Source organism: Hevea brasiliensis, chromosome 2 (assembly GCF_030052815.1).
Source record: "Hevea brasiliensis isolate MT/VB/25A 57/8 chromosome 2, ASM3005281v1, whole genome shotgun sequence".
Classification (NCBI taxonomy): domain Eukaryota; kingdom Viridiplantae; phylum Streptophyta; class Magnoliopsida; order Malpighiales; family Euphorbiaceae; genus Hevea; species Hevea brasiliensis.
In genome coordinates, this window is record NC_079494.1 from 913,827 (window position 1) to 931,341 (window position 17,515).

At 35.6% G+C, this 17,515-nt stretch overlaps 4 protein-coding genes across 4 annotated transcripts; all 4 read left to right on the plus strand.

Moving 5' to 3' along the window:
- The first annotated feature begins 1,122 nt into the window (after positions 1-1,122).
- Positions 1,123-4,202, plus strand: LOC110669261 (uncharacterized). Its single transcript, XM_021830816.2, has 5 exons — positions 1,123-1,294; positions 2,332-2,452; positions 2,975-3,071; positions 3,335-3,421; positions 3,853-4,202. Exons 1-5 carry the CDS (start codon positions 1,234-1,236, stop codon positions 3,985-3,987), a joined length of 501 nt encoding a protein of 166 aa, XP_021686508.2. The 5' UTR covers positions 1,123-1,233; the 3' UTR covers positions 3,988-4,202.
- Positions 4,203-4,797: 595 nt separating this feature from the next.
- Positions 4,798-7,612, plus strand: LOC110669260 (glyceraldehyde-3-phosphate dehydrogenase B, chloroplastic). The gene is made up of 9 exons (XM_021830815.2): positions 4,798-4,956; positions 5,036-5,149; positions 5,693-5,854; positions 5,935-6,102; positions 6,187-6,347; positions 6,432-6,493; positions 6,575-6,624; positions 6,719-7,125; positions 7,276-7,612. The coding sequence occupies exons 1-9, from the start codon at positions 4,858-4,860 to the stop codon at positions 7,409-7,411; spliced, it is 1,359 nt and encodes a 452-aa protein (XP_021686507.2). The 5' UTR covers positions 4,798-4,857; the 3' UTR covers positions 7,412-7,612.
- A 1,515-nt stretch (positions 7,613-9,127) lies between these two features.
- On the plus strand, positions 9,128-14,207 carry LOC110669257 (serine/threonine-protein kinase/endoribonuclease IRE1b). The gene is made up of 6 exons (XM_021830812.2): positions 9,128-9,458; positions 9,643-9,877; positions 10,590-12,067; positions 12,826-12,998; positions 13,187-13,433; positions 13,593-14,207. The coding sequence occupies exons 1-6, from the start codon at positions 9,307-9,309 to the stop codon at positions 14,041-14,043; spliced, it is 2,736 nt and encodes a 911-aa protein (XP_021686504.2). The 5' UTR covers positions 9,128-9,306; the 3' UTR covers positions 14,044-14,207.
- A 1,162-nt stretch (positions 14,208-15,369) lies between these two features.
- Positions 15,370-17,368, plus strand: LOC110669259 (glucan endo-1,3-beta-glucosidase 12). Its single transcript, XM_021830814.2, has 2 exons — positions 15,370-16,988; positions 17,090-17,368. Exons 1-2 carry the CDS (start codon positions 15,617-15,619, stop codon positions 17,119-17,121), a joined length of 1,404 nt encoding a protein of 467 aa, XP_021686506.2. The 5' UTR covers positions 15,370-15,616; the 3' UTR covers positions 17,122-17,368.
- Positions 17,369-17,515: the final 147 nt, after the last annotated feature.

The window sequence follows — 17,515 nt, forward strand, 5'->3', positions numbered from 1 at the left end:
TCTAGCTAAATGCTTAATTATGCAAAGAATTATTTACTAATTTAGCAATGTGGGATGTCTTAATCTTGATGCATGTTCTTCTTGTCATTGTTTCTTTATCAATAGGGTTGGTTGGGTGGCTTAGAAGACATCGAAGAAAATAATTCCATTGTGCTATCTTTTGTGTTCCTTCGGTCTAACCCACCAATCGCTTTTGACTAGATTTTTGTTGTATTTTAATCCAAATCAACCCAATTAAGCTTAAGCTTATAGTTCCATATATTATATATGTTAAAGCAAATTAATAGTAAAAGGACCTTGTTTGACTAGGTCTTCTTTTATTCTATATTTTCATTTCTTTTGTCTTTTCTCATCTGATTTTTCATTTTTTTTTAAAATTTTTTTAACCTACACCTAGGCAATGTTTAACAGGGAGTAACAAAAAATTGTAATCTAATTGATATTCATATTACTAAATAATTTAATTAAATATGTAATATAATCATAATTAAATTATAATTTTAATTACGTTTTACTAAATATGACCTTAATATATTAAGAATATAAAATATAAGATATATTGTAAAATTTATATTTCACATATTTATATTTTAAATCTATAATAAATTGAGTCGATAATAATTTTTCTTATTTTTAATTTAAAGGAAAAAAAAAATTTACTGAATGTGCTGCATAAGTACAAGTCTGATCGCACCTTGCAAATTCGAATTCAACGGCTCGTGAACTGTAGGAGGAGAATCAAGAGGATACTATCTCCTCCCAAGTTAGAGTGAGCAGCCAAATTGACTAATCTGTTTATTATATTATCATTAAAATTACTATAAAAAAATATATTTTATATTTAATTAATTATTTATATAAATAAATAATTAATATATAAAACTTAAATCTGATATTAATTTTATTTTTTAAATTTTAATATATTCTAAATATGTATACCACCGAGTCACTTAGGTTTGGCATTCGAAAATACCTGACCGCCGCCATCCTAGATTGATCTGCTCAGGCGTGGACTGGATTGGACCCAAAAGAAAAATCCATGTTGAATCCGGGCCTAAGGGACGTCGGCCCATGAACACCTGCTGTAGTTGCAGTAAAATCCAAGAGGGTCAGTGGAGAACATCGTAAACTGAAGCTTAGATACCATCGATCCTTCACCTATTAATTTATAGTTTCTTCGACTGCCCCTCTAATTTTCCTACTACACACCGCACTGTCTAACGGCGATAACAAATGACAGCTATCTCAAATTCTTTGGTCCTAACGAGAAATCCTGAGCTTCATCTCTCACCTGGTAATCTTGCTCTTTCTCTCGTTTCCATTTCCTTTTCTCATTCTTTCTTTAGCATTCCTAGTCTTTATGCACGATATATTTCTACCGTATGGTGACTTCTGGGTTTAGAATATCTCTAATTAATTGGTTATTTTGCTACATTCAGATAATACAAGTAATTTTTTGGAAGATGTTAAAAGCATGTTATGTGAGTGAAAGAAGAAGAAATTTTAACTCCATTTGTTTTGTATAGGTATTGTCAATACTGATTCTTGAACCCCTTCTGTTAAAACTTTTAGGATACTGGTTTTGGGTTGTTTGTGAAAGCTAAAAGTTATTGCATCTTTCTTAGCCCCATGATCAAAGAACTACTCTTTACTAACAAAGATTTGAATTTTAAGTAATCAATGAAAGCTGAATTTCTTGAAAAATTATAGAATTCGATTATAAATCCCAAATATACTTCAATCTTTGCTTGGGAATTTTATATGCCTGTGGGGTCATCTTTTTGGAAACTTCAATTCAATGGATAGAATCTAGCTACCATTATCTTCCCCTTGAAATTTTTAAGGCCTGTTGTCTGCACTAAATCATCAACCAGATCATCCTGGCATCGATGTAGATAAGCTAAATGTTAAAACTTGTATCACCCAATAAGTCGTGACACTGAGGATATGAGACTGTACTGGATGTCATGTTACTCAAGCATTGCGACATTATTGCTTGGTCTGAATTAGAAATAATAGAAATATGCGTATCTCATTGCTTTGATAGACATATAGCCATATTTCAGTTATATGAAGCCTGAAACTGAGATTTCTTTTGAATGTTATAGCAGTCTACTATCTAAACCATTTCCAGGGAATAATGTTCAATTTCTTCCAGCCTTTGTGAATTCTCCATCCTTGAAATATCATATTCAGAGTGCGTATCTGGTTGCATATAAGTTCAAGGCTTGGTGCATCTCTGCTTTGAGCTGTGAATTGGCTCATTTATAAGTACATGTCTGTTTAAATTTTTGTATTCTGATTCAATCTATTCTTGAATTCTTTTGCTAGGACCACTGGAAAAATGTCTCCAAAATTCTGTGCCCACCAAGTTGTCATTCAGTTTGAATTGTCCAGGAAAAGTGCAACTCACTACCTCCAAAAGGGCACTCACAGTTAAGGCTGCAAATAGGTACCAATTTACCATTGCTTTTGCTTCTTTATGATGCTGATGCAACATTAACATAAAGCTAGGAGATACTGAGATAGTTTTTAATTGGTGGAAAGGCAGGGAAAGGAAAATAGAATAGGAAATGAAAATTTATTATCTTACTGTTGGTTATGATTGTTCCTAATGACAATTTTTAGATTACTCCCCTCTTTTATGCTATTTTAAGAATCAACCTGACTTCATGAGTTGTTTCTGCTTAATCCGCCCAAAAACAAGTGAGCTATTTTGAGACATCCATGTCACATGTTTGGTCATAAATTTAACATGACTGAACCATTTATGGCATTTTCATATGAACTAATACGCATCCAAAATTGATAAGTAAACAAAAGAATAGGGTATTTGGTGGAGACAAACATTATAAATTTGACAAGAGTACCCGAGATTCTATTAGATGATTACTATGTTCTCTGAGTACACCAATTTGTGCATTTTAAATTTTCTGATAAATTTTTTTCCTACTCTCCTTTTTTTCTTTTACAGTGATGGTGGAAGGTCAAGCGGCGCTGGTATTTTTGTCGGTGGCTTTGTTTTGGGAGGACTTATAGTTGGTGCACTTGGATGCGTATACGCACCTCAGGTCTAATTGATTTGCCTGTTACTGTTAAATTTTGTAAGGATTATGTGTAGTATTTCGTCTTCCCTAACCTTATGGTTTTATCATCAGTTGAAGTGGTTTGATAAAATAAATAGATGGGTTATAAGATGGTTCTGTTGTTAAGATATAAGTCGCACAACCAAAATTTTCTATTTCTAGAACTAATCATAAATGCACTCTTAGCAACACCAAACTTACTGTTATAACTCTTTTGCGACTTGAATCTTGTTTCTCATCCAATACAGATTAGCAAGGCATTAGCTGGTACTGACCGAAAAGATCTTATGAGAAAACTCCCTAAATTCATCTATGATGAAGAAAAGGCTTTGGAGGTGAGTTTTTGCTCTTGTTTGTCTGTTCATAATCAATTATTTGCATTTTAATGCAGTGAAGCAAGCCGACCCCAAATTTTTGGGATAAAGGCTTAGTTGAGTTGAGTTTTTTTAATGCAGTGAAGCAGCACACACGCCTAGGTGCTTTTAAAAAGTTATTATTGGGTGTCTTGCTGAGTTCTGATTTTGTTCTCAGTTCCTATCGCTTTTTTCGAGTCATTTCCTGCTCTATCGATGTATTTGTTGATCATTTTCTTGAAGCAGATTAGATGTTTGGAAGTTTTTCCATTGCAGCAATGCTGCTTGTATTTCTTTTTTAAAAGCCAATGCTCAATTGATCCTACCACCATCGCTTGATAATGCTCAACTGATCATTTTCTCAACGCCCCTGTTTCTGATGATGGGCAATGCTTGGATTTATTTGATTACAGAGAACCCGAAAGATATTAACTGAGAAGATTGCACAACTGAACTCTGCTATTGATGGTGTTTCTGCTCAACTTCGATCAGAAGATGCCCCAAATAGAGTGGCAGTGAACTCTGATGAAATTGAAGCTGTTATATGAGAAACGCTGAATGTGTTATAGAATACTATACTTCTTCTCTCCCACCTGCAATTTCATGGCAAGAAATAATAGCTGAACTGATTGTGATGTCTTCTTCTTAGTGAGCAGTGTGGTTGTCTGCTCAATTGTTTGTGGTGGCTGCTTTGCGCTGGTTTAATTTTTATAATATTACTTGATATATCATTTAAGTTTTATTTGATTATCTATTATTGAAATTCTTTTTGTCTTTCTATTCTTTTATGAATTGATATAAATATATTTATTAAAATTAAAAATATGTTTTTAATATATATATATATAAACATGAATAAAAATAAATAAATAAATAATGTTAAAAAAGCTTCTTCTACTACTAGCATTTTCTCTTTCATTCTCCAACGTAAATATTATTTTATATATTATATAAATATGATTATTCTAATCATTTAAATTTTCTATACTAAACAAACATAGTTTAATTTTAGAATTTAAAAAAGACCATTGAATTGACATTGATATTCTCTATTTATGAGTGTCCTCCACCATTCACTATGGCTTCCCCATCAGCCACAGAAATCAAGCTGAAAAATGTATGGGACACATATGTTGTGGGACAGTCCCATAGTTCATCAACTATGCCTGGGGCACTCCAAGAAAATACAAAACAGTGAAAAATCTTCAGAATCTGGAATTGATGGTCTCAATCATCACCTTATCCCATATATCTTTCATGTACGATTCTCACCACTCATTGGTCTTAAGTTACTTGCAACCATAATTTGAATTTCAAGAAAAATATTTACCAAGTGAAAATGTGAAATAACTGAAAAAACGAGCTGAACTATATATATATAGAGAGAAGAAACTGTTCTCTTAGCTTTAGTTGCAGCTATGGCCACCCACGCAGCTCTAGCTCCTTCAAGAATCCCAGCCAGCACCAGGCTCCCCTCCAAGAGCACCCATGCTTTCCCCACTCAATGCTCCTCTAAGGTCTCATTCTTTACATGTTAGCAACTAAATAAGATGCCCTCTTGTTTTGTGGAATTTTCTAACCTACTTGACTCTGCAGAGGTTGGAAGTGGCTGAGTTTTCTGGGCTTCGAGCCAGTTCTTGTGTGACCTACGCCAAGAACGCTAGTGAGGCCTCCTTCTTTGACCTGGTGGCTGCTCAAATGACTCCCAAGGTTTTCTAAACTATACTTGCATGCTCCTTTTCTTTTTTCATTTTTCCCTCAAAACTATTGTTCTGTGATGCAGCTAAGAGCCATGATGGTTCACCATATGAATTGAAAATCATTTCTTTTCCCTAACATACACCAAAATCAAGTTCTTTGAGGGCTTATCATTTTAAATTAAAACTGTTCTTGATGACCATGTTTAGTAAGTTTGAGCAGTAGACCTTCCTTCCTTGTGTTAGTACAAGTAACTAGGAATTCAAAACCTTGCTTCTACTCTCCCATCTCTTAAATAAATAATTAAAGAAAAGGTTTCTTGAATTGAAATGAAGACATGTCTGAGGATTAATAATCCAATTTCAAGTGATCTTGGCCATAAATGATCATAGGTTTATAGATAATATTTCTGCTTATAAATTTTATAGATTAAGGTATGCAGCCCTTTTGGGCTAAAAGATTTAAAAGAATATGGTATTTGGAATTGATATTTATGTATCTCAGGTTTCCTATATCCTATATTAATTTTGTATTGGAAATTATTTCAAAAATCAGGTTGCAGCGTCAACTCCTGCTAAAGCAGAAACAGTAGCCAAACTGAAGGTGGCAATCAATGGATTCGGACGCATTGGCAGGAACTTCCTAAGATGCTGGCATGGCCGCAAGAACTCCCCCCTTGATGTAATTGTCGTCAATGACAGTGGTGGTGTCAGGAACGTAAGGAACCTATGATATTCCGAGTTATTTATATTTTGAAGAATTATTTGAGAGACCAACTAATTGCACTATCTACACAGGCTTCCCACTTGCTGAAATATGATTCTATGCTAGGCACTTTCCAAGCAGATGTTAAAATTGTGGACGATGCCACCATTAGTGTTGATGGCAAGCCCATCAAGGTTGTCTCCAACAGAGACCCTCTTAAGCTTCCCTGGGCTGAGCTTGGAATAGACATTGTCATTGAGGTATAACAATGCTTTCGATTATCTTTCTTTCTTTTGATGTTTGGAAGATGGTCTGACCATGTTTGTGATAAAAAAAATATGCAGGGAACAGGAGTTTTTGTGGATGGCCCTGGTGCTGGGAAACATATTCAAGCCGGTGCCAAGAAAGTCATTATCACTGCTCCAGCAAAAGGAGCTGACATTCCAACATATGTTGTTGGTGTTAATGAAAAGGATTACGGTCATGAGGTTTCCAACATTGTAAGGTGGGTGTCTTAAAAAGAAAGAAAATCTTCTTGCTAAAATCAATCACCTTTAAGGTTGATAATCTATTTACTTATGTTTTGCAGCAATGCTTCATGTACCACAAATTGTCTGGCTCCTTTTGTGAAGGTCATAGATGAGGAATTTGGTATGAATTTCTTCAAAATAGATAGAATTCAGATGCAGTTGAAAGTATCGTTCCTGTAATCACAAATTATTTAATTTGCAGGCATTGTTAAGGGAACAATGACAACCACTCACTCCTACACTGGAGATCAGGTGGGTGACTGCCAAAAGCTTCTATTCTGCTATCACAGCCTATTTCAGAATATAATTGAACTGTAAACATGAAAGGTTTAATTGCATTGTACAGAGGCTCTTGGATGCTTCACACCGTGATTTGAGGAGAGCCAGGGCTGCAGCATTGAACATTGTGCCAACAAGCACTGGTGCAGCCAAGGCTGTGTCTTTGGTGCTGCCTCAGCTCAAAGGAAAGCTCAATGGCATTGCACTCCGTGTCCCAACACCTAACGTGTCAGTTGTAGACCTTGTTGTGAATGTTGAGAAACAAGGAATTACAGCAGAAGATGTCAATGCAGCCTTCAGAAAGGCAGCAGAGGGGCCACTGAAGGGCATATTGGATGTGTGTGATGTTCCACTTGTATCCGTTGACTTCAAGTGCACCGATGTTTCTTCCACCATTGACTCTTCATTGACCATGGTCATGGGAGATGACATGGTCAAGGTGGTAGCCTGGTACGACAATGAATGGGGGTACAGGTAAGGAATGAGGACATCCTAATTTCTTTCAAAAATATTTGTGTTCTTTTTTGGTTCATTTGAACATGCGAACTTAAACTCGAGACCTCACAAGTTAGAAAAAATATTTATATTTTTAGCAAATATGTGTTTGTTGATTTTTGTTTTCAGCCAAAGGGTTGTCGATTTAGCTCATTTGGTAGCCAGCAAGTGGCCAGGAGTGTCTCCAACAGGAAGTGGAGACCCACTGGAAGACTTCTGCGAGACAAACCCAGCAGATAAGGAGTGCAAAGTCTATGAAGCTTAGATGATGATTACAATTCTTTTTTTTTTTTTTTTGTTGATTTTAATCTTATTGAGACTCAGATTTCCCAATCAATATTTGAAATAATCAAATGCATAATTATCCTGTAAAGACAGCCGAGAAAAGGAATACATTATTGTCAAATAGTGATGTTAATGGAGTTGTTGGACGTTTCTATTCAAGATAATGCTTGTTATCCACCTACTCTTAGCTGAGATTTCTTCCTTACTTATTTACTAAGGGGTGTTTGGTTCACCTGTTGGTTGCAGTTGATTTGTTGGTTACAGTTGATAGCTGATAGACACTCAAACAAGTGAACTGGAGTGTTTGATAAATTTAAAAAAATAAAATTAATAGCTGATAAGTAGATGATATGGTACCCATCAGTTGCAATTTGTATCGACTGATAGCTGACTTGATTTTATTTTTTATTTTGATCATATTATTCTTTTTTATTTAACTCAAAAATTAATATTATTAATATTTTTATATTTTTTATTTATAATTTTAACATTTTAATTAATGCATTTCAACTTTATTAAAATATTTTTTATTAATAATATAAAATATAAAATATTTATTTATATATAAAAACTTAAAATTAATTATAAGTTTTTTCTTTATCAATAATAATAATTACTTTATTATTTTATCTATATTTTTAAAGTTATTTAATTATTTTTTAAAAAAATTTAATTATTTTCTTATTTCAATAATAAAATAAATGATATAATATAATAAATTAATAATTTTATATTTATTTTAATAATATAATAAATGATATAATATATTATTTAATAATTGTATATTTAATTTAATAATAAAATAAATAATATAATATAATAAATTTATAATTTTATATTTATTTTAATAATAAAATAAATTATATAATATATATCCTTATTACTCATTTCATATATCAATAGCAACAGTTAAATATAATTTTATGAAACACTTAATATAAATCAGCTATTATCAACTACCAGCTATCAGCTATCAGTTAACAGTAACGGCTATCAGTTAACTATTATCAGCTACATTCAATAGTTAAACCAAACAGCCCTAAGTGTCTCTTTAACATTGAGTTTTGAAGTCAAAATTGTTATTTTATAAGCCAAAATTATTATTTTAGATATTATTAAAAAAATTAATTTTAAAAAAATTATTTTATTATTTTAATATTTTTATAACTAAAACTTATTAAATACATTTAATTTTAAATTATTTTTTAATACTCTCTAAATAGTATACTCAACTCAACTCAACTAAGTCTTTATCCAAAAAATTTGGGGTCTGCTACTCTCTAAATAGTATAATTAAAAAATAATTTTCTTAACAATAGTTTCAACAATAATACTAAATAAGTCATAAGTTTACTTACTCATAAAAGACTAACTATTATCGTACATTGTCTGGATTAACATGTTTGAATTATATAACTTGAATAAAACTCTCGAGACTTAAATTAATTTTTTGAGTGAAATTAAATTTATTTTATTTTTTGAACATAATATTAGAATCTACGCCCATATATATTCACCGTAGACACACATGATTATTTTTCTGTGAACAAACAAAATAGTAAAAAATTAGATTTTCACGTGCAATTAATGTATTGGTTGTTTACCATAAGCGTGTAGTCGCATCTACACCAGACAATTTACACCCAGCGCCAACCGTAAACGGCAAAACTACAGCGGGGCGCAAGATCAAGGGATCAAAGTACGAATATAAACTGAAATCAGAGAAAATCAGCTGCCTCTTTTCAAAGTCGTAAATAAAAACCCTAACTTACCACTTGATCATTCGCCAAATCTCCCAATTACAAAACCATCGTTCCCCATTTTTAAAACAATAACAAGCCTTGGAATTTATCAGTTTGGATCCAAATCTCAGAGATGAGGCGCTATCTCATGTTTCTCTTGTTCATGATGCTGATATTATCACCATTAATAAGGGATGTCTGGGGCATAGCGATCTCCGAGACCGCCCTTCCCGTTGAGAGCAGCCAGATTCCCAAGCTATACAAATCTTTTTTGCCCCCAAAACCGTGAGTATCTGTTGCGTTGAATTCTATTGAAATTTGTCTTATTTTGTGCTCGATGGAGTTTTTGATCCATTTTTGTTCTTTAAAATGGATAGTAAAATTTGAAATTCATACTACGTTTCCAAGTACTAGTATATCATATTCTCTGCACTAATAGTAAGTTTCTTTTGTTTGGCTTTTGATTTAGTAAACAAGATGTAGCAATAGTGGTCGCATTGGATGGAAATGTACATTTTATCGACACTAACTCAAGGAAAATTCGCTGGTCTTTTTCATCTGGGAAGCCGATTTATTCTTCTTACCAGGCTACTGTCAACGACGATGATAGGCATAATGCCTCTGAACTGATTAACGACTTATATTATATCGATTGTGGGGATGATTGGGAACTCTACGTGCATAGTAAGCGCTTTGGCAAATTGGTACGCAAGCCTGCCCTTTCATACTTATTTGATGCTTTTCTTAGGGTGTATTCCTATTTCAAATCTAGCAGATATCTTAGGGTTGTTTTTCTTTAGACGAATTTATTGACAATGATTTATTATCCTGGTCTTTACTCTTTACCCTAAATATTTAAATGATATTTTTCTTGATACGATTAAAAGAGTCTTTCTTGGAGACCAATTTGCTGTGTGTTAGTGTGTTAGTGTTAAGCTAGATGGCAGTGAATGTTGGGCACTGAAGGAGTCGAATGTGTGTAAGATAAGAGTTGCGGATATGAGAATATTAAAGTGAATGAGTGGCCATAATAAGATTAGATAAAGTCCGTAACGAGAGTATTAGAGAAAATGTAGGGGTGGTGCCAGTCGAGGATAAGTTGAGAGAAGGGAGATTGAGGTGGTTTTATCATGTAAAGCGTAGACATACGGAGGCTACAGTCAGACAAGTAGAGTACATTAGGTTGGAGGATAGAAAGAAAAGAAAGAGTAAACCTAAACTGACTTGGAGGAGAGTAGTGCAACACATTCCGGATGATTTAACCCAAAATCGTGTAGAGTAGAGATATAGAATCTATATAGCCGATCCCAAATTTTTGGGACAAAGGTTTAGTTGAATTGAGTTGAGTTGAGTTAGTGTTAAGTTATAGCGTGCAGTTTAGGTGCATTTGTTTATTATTTAATGTGCTTTTCACAGCAAAAACTCTCATTGAGTGCTGAAGAATATATTAAGATGACACCACACATATCAGAGGATGGAGAAATTACACTGGGATTAAAGAAGACCACTGCATTTCTGGTTGATGCCAAGACTGGACGTGTGGTTCGCACTTATGGGTTGGATAGTTCTCCTTCCACATTAAATGCTCAGACTGCTGAAGAAAATGCTCTTTTGTTGGCAAAAGATGCTCAATTGATAGAATCTGTTGCTGCTGACTTGGGAACAACTCAGCATCTGATTTACATAACAAGAACAGATTATATGCTGCAACACTATTCTCCAAACTCCACTGAAGTGTTATGGAATGTTGCATTTGCTGATATTGAGGCTGAATTTCGCTGTCAAGGATTTAAAAGTTCCTTAGGTAGAGCTTCTCCAAGTGTAGATGAGGAAATTGATGATATTCAATTTCCTTGTCAGATGAGGACTCCTGTCCTTCGAATTCGTGATTACGGCGTGTTAGAATTTGATAAGCTAGCGATTGCTTATATTGGAGGTGGAGATCATTTTCTGCCTGCCCCAGTTCACATGCCTCCCTTAGGACCTGCTAATGTATTTCCACTGGCTCTCCCTGCTAATGAAGACAAGCCTATGCTTGCTTTGCCTTCATCTGAGGCCAAAAACCATGGGATTTTTGGTTTGCTCGGTGGAAATGCTGGTGAAATGAACAGCACAAGTTTAGCTTCTGAAATTATAGCAAAGCCTCATACCTGGCCTGTTATTTTTGCCATTTTTTCCAGTATCAGTTCCATCTTTTATGGTTATTTAACATTTAGAAAGCAGAGTAAATTGAATAAGTCAGTTGAGGAACTTAAATCACAAGCTGGGAGTGGGATGCCCAAAAAGAAGAGAAGTAAGAGATCAGGAAGCAACAGAAATGGTCCCAATAATGAGACAAGGGAGAAATATCCCCCTCTTGAGAATAAGGCTGGAGACACCATTGGAGTTTCACACATTGAAAAGAAGGAAAAGAAGCTGTTGTTAACCTTTGCTGATGTTGTTGATGGTCGTGTAGATGGGCGCAGGATTGGTAAATTACTTGTTTCTAACAAAGAAATTGCTATAGGGAGTAATGGTACAGTTGTGCTTGAGGGAATTTATGATGGTCGTCCTGTAGCTGTTAAACGCCTTGTGCAGACGCATCATGATGTGGCCATAAAAGAGATTCAGAACCTTATTGCTTCTGATCAGCATCCAAATATTGTTAGATGGTTTGGAGTGGAGTATGATCAAGATTTTGTTTATCTTTCTTTGGAGCGATGCACTTGCAGCTTAAATGACTTTATTTATGTGTATTCTGAACCTTTTCAAAGTCGAATGCTTTCCAAGGATGCAGATTTCAACTGCTTGCCTGAATGCACTGTTCAACTACATTCAATGTTGGAACATAGAAGAAATGTTGAATTATGGAAGTCAAATGGACATCCTTCAATACATTTATTAAAATTGATGAGGTCAGTTTAAGATTTTGTTCTTTTCCTAAATTAGTGCTACCTTCCCCTTCCACCCCCACCCCCCAACCTGCTTCTTCTCCTTTCCTTTTTCTGTGTAAAAGGTTGTTTTTTTTTTTTTTTTTTTTTTTTTTTTTTTTTTTTTTTTTATGATGTGAACAAATTTATTTTATGGTCTGTGTTCAGATTTTTTCTGATTTCTTTCTGCTGTTACATGACAAAGACATGGAAGCTTCCCCCCCCCCCCCCCGCTTCTTCTCCTTTGCTTTTTCTGTGTAGAACGTTGTTTTTTTTTTTTATGATGTGAACAAATTTATTTTATGGTCTGTGTTCAGATTTTTTCTGATTTCTTTCTGCTGTTACATGACAAAGACATGGCAAAGCTTCCAACCAAATTGAGCCTCTAACTAAATGAGAATTTCTTTTGGTTGAAGTCACTATCCTTTGGTTAGTGAAAACTGAAAAGTCACTATCCTTTGAATTGACTTTAAAGTTATAAACAGCATTCTCATGAACTTTTTCCTATCTTATTTGCATCTAGAGTTCTAGACCTTTCACAATAATCAAGATATTTAGATTTTAAACTAATTGGAAGACTGGCATACATTTCTTTAGTCATTCCAGAGAACTTTTGCTAAAAGCTTAGGTTAGATACCATATTAAGAAAATGCATGATCTGCACTTGGATGCTTTTTCTTTTGTAACGTAAAGCCATTAAGTAAACCTCCTCTGAAACGCATGGGTGTCTTTTATTTCTGCAGAGATGTGGTTTCTGGTCTTGCTCATTTGCATGAACTTGGAATTATTCATCGGGACTTAAAGCCTCAAAATGTTTTGATAATCAATGAGAAATCTTTTTGCGCAAAGCTTTCTGATATGGGCATTAGCAAGCGCCTTGTTGGAGACATGTCTTCCTTGACCCAACACACAACTGGTAAGTTTGTCATTTTATAGACTATCTGAACGATGATAAATGGAATCATAATTCAAATTAGACTTTTATTGTTCAATCAGGGAAACTACTAACTGATTTTCTACCCACTCCCAAACCCCCAACACCCCAATGAAAGTTCTATACTAATTTTTTTCCTTCTCTTGGTTCTTTTTTGTTTTTAAATGTAGGTTATGGGAGTTCGGGCTGGCAAGCACCTGAACAACTATTGCATGGACGCCAAACACGTGCAGTAGACTTATTTAGCTTAGGCTGTGTTCTATTTTTCTGCGTCACAGGAGGAAAGCACCCTTTTGGTGACAATATTGAACGTGATGTAAATATTGTGAATGACCGAAAAGACCTGTTCTTGGTGGAGAATATACCAGAAGCTGTGGATCTATTTTCTTGCCTCTTGGATCCTAACCCAGATAAGAGGTAAGACAGATTTTTTATTAATCTTTTGAAGACCTTTAAGATCCTTTAGTAGTTGAAAACTTGAGAATCTTCTCATTTTAGAAAATTCCAAATTCTCATCTTTGGTGTTTGTTTCATAATTGCTGTGAATAACTTGTGTAATTATGGCACTTGTTGTAGGCCAAAAGCTCAGGAGGTATTGAACCATCCTTTGTTCTGGACTTCTGAGAAAAGACTCTTATTTCTTCAGGATGTCAGTGATAGGGTTGAACTGGAAGATAGGGAGAATGAATCGGAACTCTTAACTGCATTAGAGACTGTTGGAACAATGGCATTGAATGGGAAATGGGACGAAAAGATGGAAGCTGCATTTATCAACAATATTGGTCGGTACAGGCGGTATAAGTATGATAGCGTCCGTGATTTGTTGCGGGTAATACGCAACAAGTCACATCACTATAGGGAACTTCCTCAAGAAATCAAAGAAATATTAGGATCTCATCCAGAAGGATTTGAGAATTATTTTTCATGCCGATTTCCAAAACTCTTGATCGAGGTTTTCAAAGTTATTTATAGGTACTGCAAAGAGGAGGAATTCTTTCGTAAATTCGTAGAGTGCAGTGTATTCTAGAGAACCCCCTGCCCCTATATGATCCTCTTTTCCCTCACTAGGTTTGAGTTTTAAGTAATTATAAACAGAAATTGTACCGTGTTGTAACAGAAATTGTATCATATAACTATTCAACCTGTTGTACATATCAATTATTTTACTAATTTACGTTCTTGTAACGCTCATTTGCTAGTGTTTTGCTGTTAAGAAGCACCGTTAGTTGGGAGCAGATCCTTTGTATCATGCTTAGAAGTGGGTAGGACTAGGACAATTGGAGTTCAACAATCAAATGAGTTTGGTCCTTAACCCGTTCTTATGTTTGGCTTCTAAAATTTTTAATTGAAGTACAGGTATATTTTTCAAAGAGTGCTAGATAAAAGGAGTGGGCTTTTACATCTGGTTGACCATTGACTAGTGACAAAGAACTGGTAATAACAAAAAGAATGAGCAGGGTGAGTTCTCATCTTCCTTAAATGTTGCATTTTTTTTTCTCTGCTCGTAACTTTTACATTTCCAGAATAGCACAGTGGATCCTACGGGAGTTTTTATCCTAATGAGCAAGTAGTTGCTGTGAGTACGCTGCTTATGCAATGTCTGTCCATTTGAAAAATCATCATTGCAGCTGGTCTTACTGAGATTGAGCTTTCAATTTCATTGAGTTTTTCAAATATGGTAGACAATTTTTCAAATACTCTAATGATTCTGTATGCCTTCAGAGAACAATTAAAGCATTGCTCAACTGGTCAGCCAGGCTAGTGCGTGTTATGTACCTTCGACCTTGGACACTAGTGTTGATCTCTTCTGCCTATAGAGCACTATTATCAATTTACATGTATCTTCTTATGTGTGGAATAAAGATTTCTATGATTTTATCCACTGCTTAAACTTCCATTTTCTTGTATAAGTTGGTGTTGTAGCAGTCAAAGTTCAATGGTTCACAGCCTGAGAAGCAAAAGATCTTCTGAGGTGTTGAAGATTCTTGGCAATCCTTTTGGTTGATACGATTCTTCTACTGGCTTTTAATTCTCCTGACTTTGTCATCTTACACAGTTCAAAGCTTATTGGATCATTTGGGGTAGGTAAATCCCATCTTAGATCAAAACAAAAAATAAAATTTTTTTAAAAACAGGGCTCAAGGGCCTAAATGAAGTGGTTAAGATAGATGTTGAGAAACCCCTGGCCTAGCTGATTATACTGTACATGGGAGAATCAACCATCAGTGGACTCGTTCAAACTTAGAACCACTTGTTACAGTTGGATCCCAATGAACTCCGCGGATCCAGGCCATCATTTTACCAGGTACATGAACATGAATGGCCCACACTTCACCTTTTGATCTGGAATTTTATTTTTTTGCATCAAAAACAAAATGTATAAACTGTTTTCCACACTCATTACCCAAGATTATAACTTCAAATCCTTTATTATTCTTTTCTTCTTTTAATGCTAACCTTTACTGCATAAGCAAGGCTTCATCTCACCATATGCAAGTAAAAGTAACTCTTTCGAAGGCCGATGGTATTTGCCCCATGAAAAGTGCTACAGGTATCCGCTATATATATACACTAGCCAGCCAGCAAAACTCATGCTCTAAATGCCCAGTACCCCAGTTGAACAAACCTTAATGGCTTCTCTCCAGCTCCTTCTCCTTCTCCTTGTTCTTTGCCCCTTCCAAAAAGTTTCCAGTGTCGGAGTAAACTATGGTACTCTCGGAAACAACCTCCCATCACCGAAGAGAGTAGCGCAGCTCCTTCAGTCCACACTCATTGACAAGGTCAAAATCTACGACACTAATCCTGAAATCCTCGAGGCCTTTTCCAACACCGGAATAGACCTCATTGTCGCGGTGGAGAACTATCATGTGGCAAACATCAGCTCCGAGGTATCAGCTGCAGACGAGTGGTTTGCCAACCGTGTGCTGCCCTTTATTCCTGCCACTTCCATAGTGGCCATAGCCGTAGGCAATGAGTATTTAACCACAGATCCCGACCATTTGCGCCCAAATAATCTTGTTCAAGCCATGCAGAACTTGCATGCAGTGCTAGTAGCACGTGGGCTTGATCGCAAAATCAAGATCACAACCCCACATAGCATGGCTGTTCTTGCTTCCTCATTTCCTCCTTCAGCTTCCTCTTTCGCCACTACCCTTATGCCCACCATGACCTCCTTGGTGGGATTTCTAGCTGACACTGGTTCTCCTTTCATGGTCAATGCTTACCCATATTTCGCTTACAGGGACAACCCTAGTTCAGTTAATCTACAGTATGCCTTACTAGGGAATGCTACCGGAGTCCGTGATCCTATGGGCTATATCTACAACAATATGTTAGATGCACAAATTGATGCTGTTAGATCAGCCATCAACGCACTAGGGTATGGAAATCAGACTGTTAAGATTACAGTGTCGGAATCTGGTTGGCCATCCAAAGGTGATCCTGGCGACACAGCAGCGACTCCAGATAATGCAAAGACTTATAATACCAGGTTGATCCAACGTGCACAGTCCAATAAAGGGACGCCCATGAAGCCTAAGGATAATATAGAGATATTTGTGTTTGCTTTGTTCAATGAGAACAAAAAGGATGGTGGTGTGAGTGAAAGAAATTTTGGGATTTTTAATGGGGATGGATCTAAGGTATACGATGTGGATTTGAGCTGCCAGTTCTGCAGCAATGAAGGGGCATTTGAATTCGGAGAGAAAACGTCAAGTGGAGTAAGAGGTCCTTCAGTTTGGTGTGTGGCTAAGCCCCATGCAGATGAGAAGGTGCTTCAAGCTGTGTTGGACTTCTGCTGTGGACCAGGTGGAGTGGATTGCAGAGAGATATATGAAAGTGGTAATTGTTTTGCACCAGACAAGCTCCATGCACATGCATCATTTGCCATGAATGCATATTATCAGATGCATGGAAGGAACTACTGGAACTGCGACTTCAAGGGCACTGGACTCGTCACCTTCAGTGATCCAAGTAAGTTCAGAACATTAATTAATCAATTTATTTCTCATTTTATTATGTGTTAATTGAGTATATTTAATTAATCTTTCTCCTTGTTTTTCATTGGTGACCAGGCTATGGTAAATGCCGGTATCCCCAGCAGTGAATATGGCAGTACAGCAATAATGTTATTTGCCCATATGGTTTGCAGCTAATTTTGTACTGTTTACAGTACCGCCAAAAGTTTATAAGAAATGGTTGTCTTCATTACAGAATTTTGAATATTTTGTTGGTTTGTCTGAAAAAGGAGCCTTAAAAGTGTCTTTTTATTGGCGGGAAAGAAGATAAAGATGAGCACATGGATGGATATCTCCATAATCAAAGGCATTTTTTTTGGTTCTTGGGTTGAAAAATTTGTTGCCCTTTCTTGTAGAGGGAATCTTGGCCAGGCCATTTTCTACCCTTGGGGCCTATCTGTCCTGCAGTGACCTGCAAAAGGATGGGTCCCATAGGCAAACTTTTCCCGAGGAAAATTATTAGCTCAAGATCTAATCATGGAT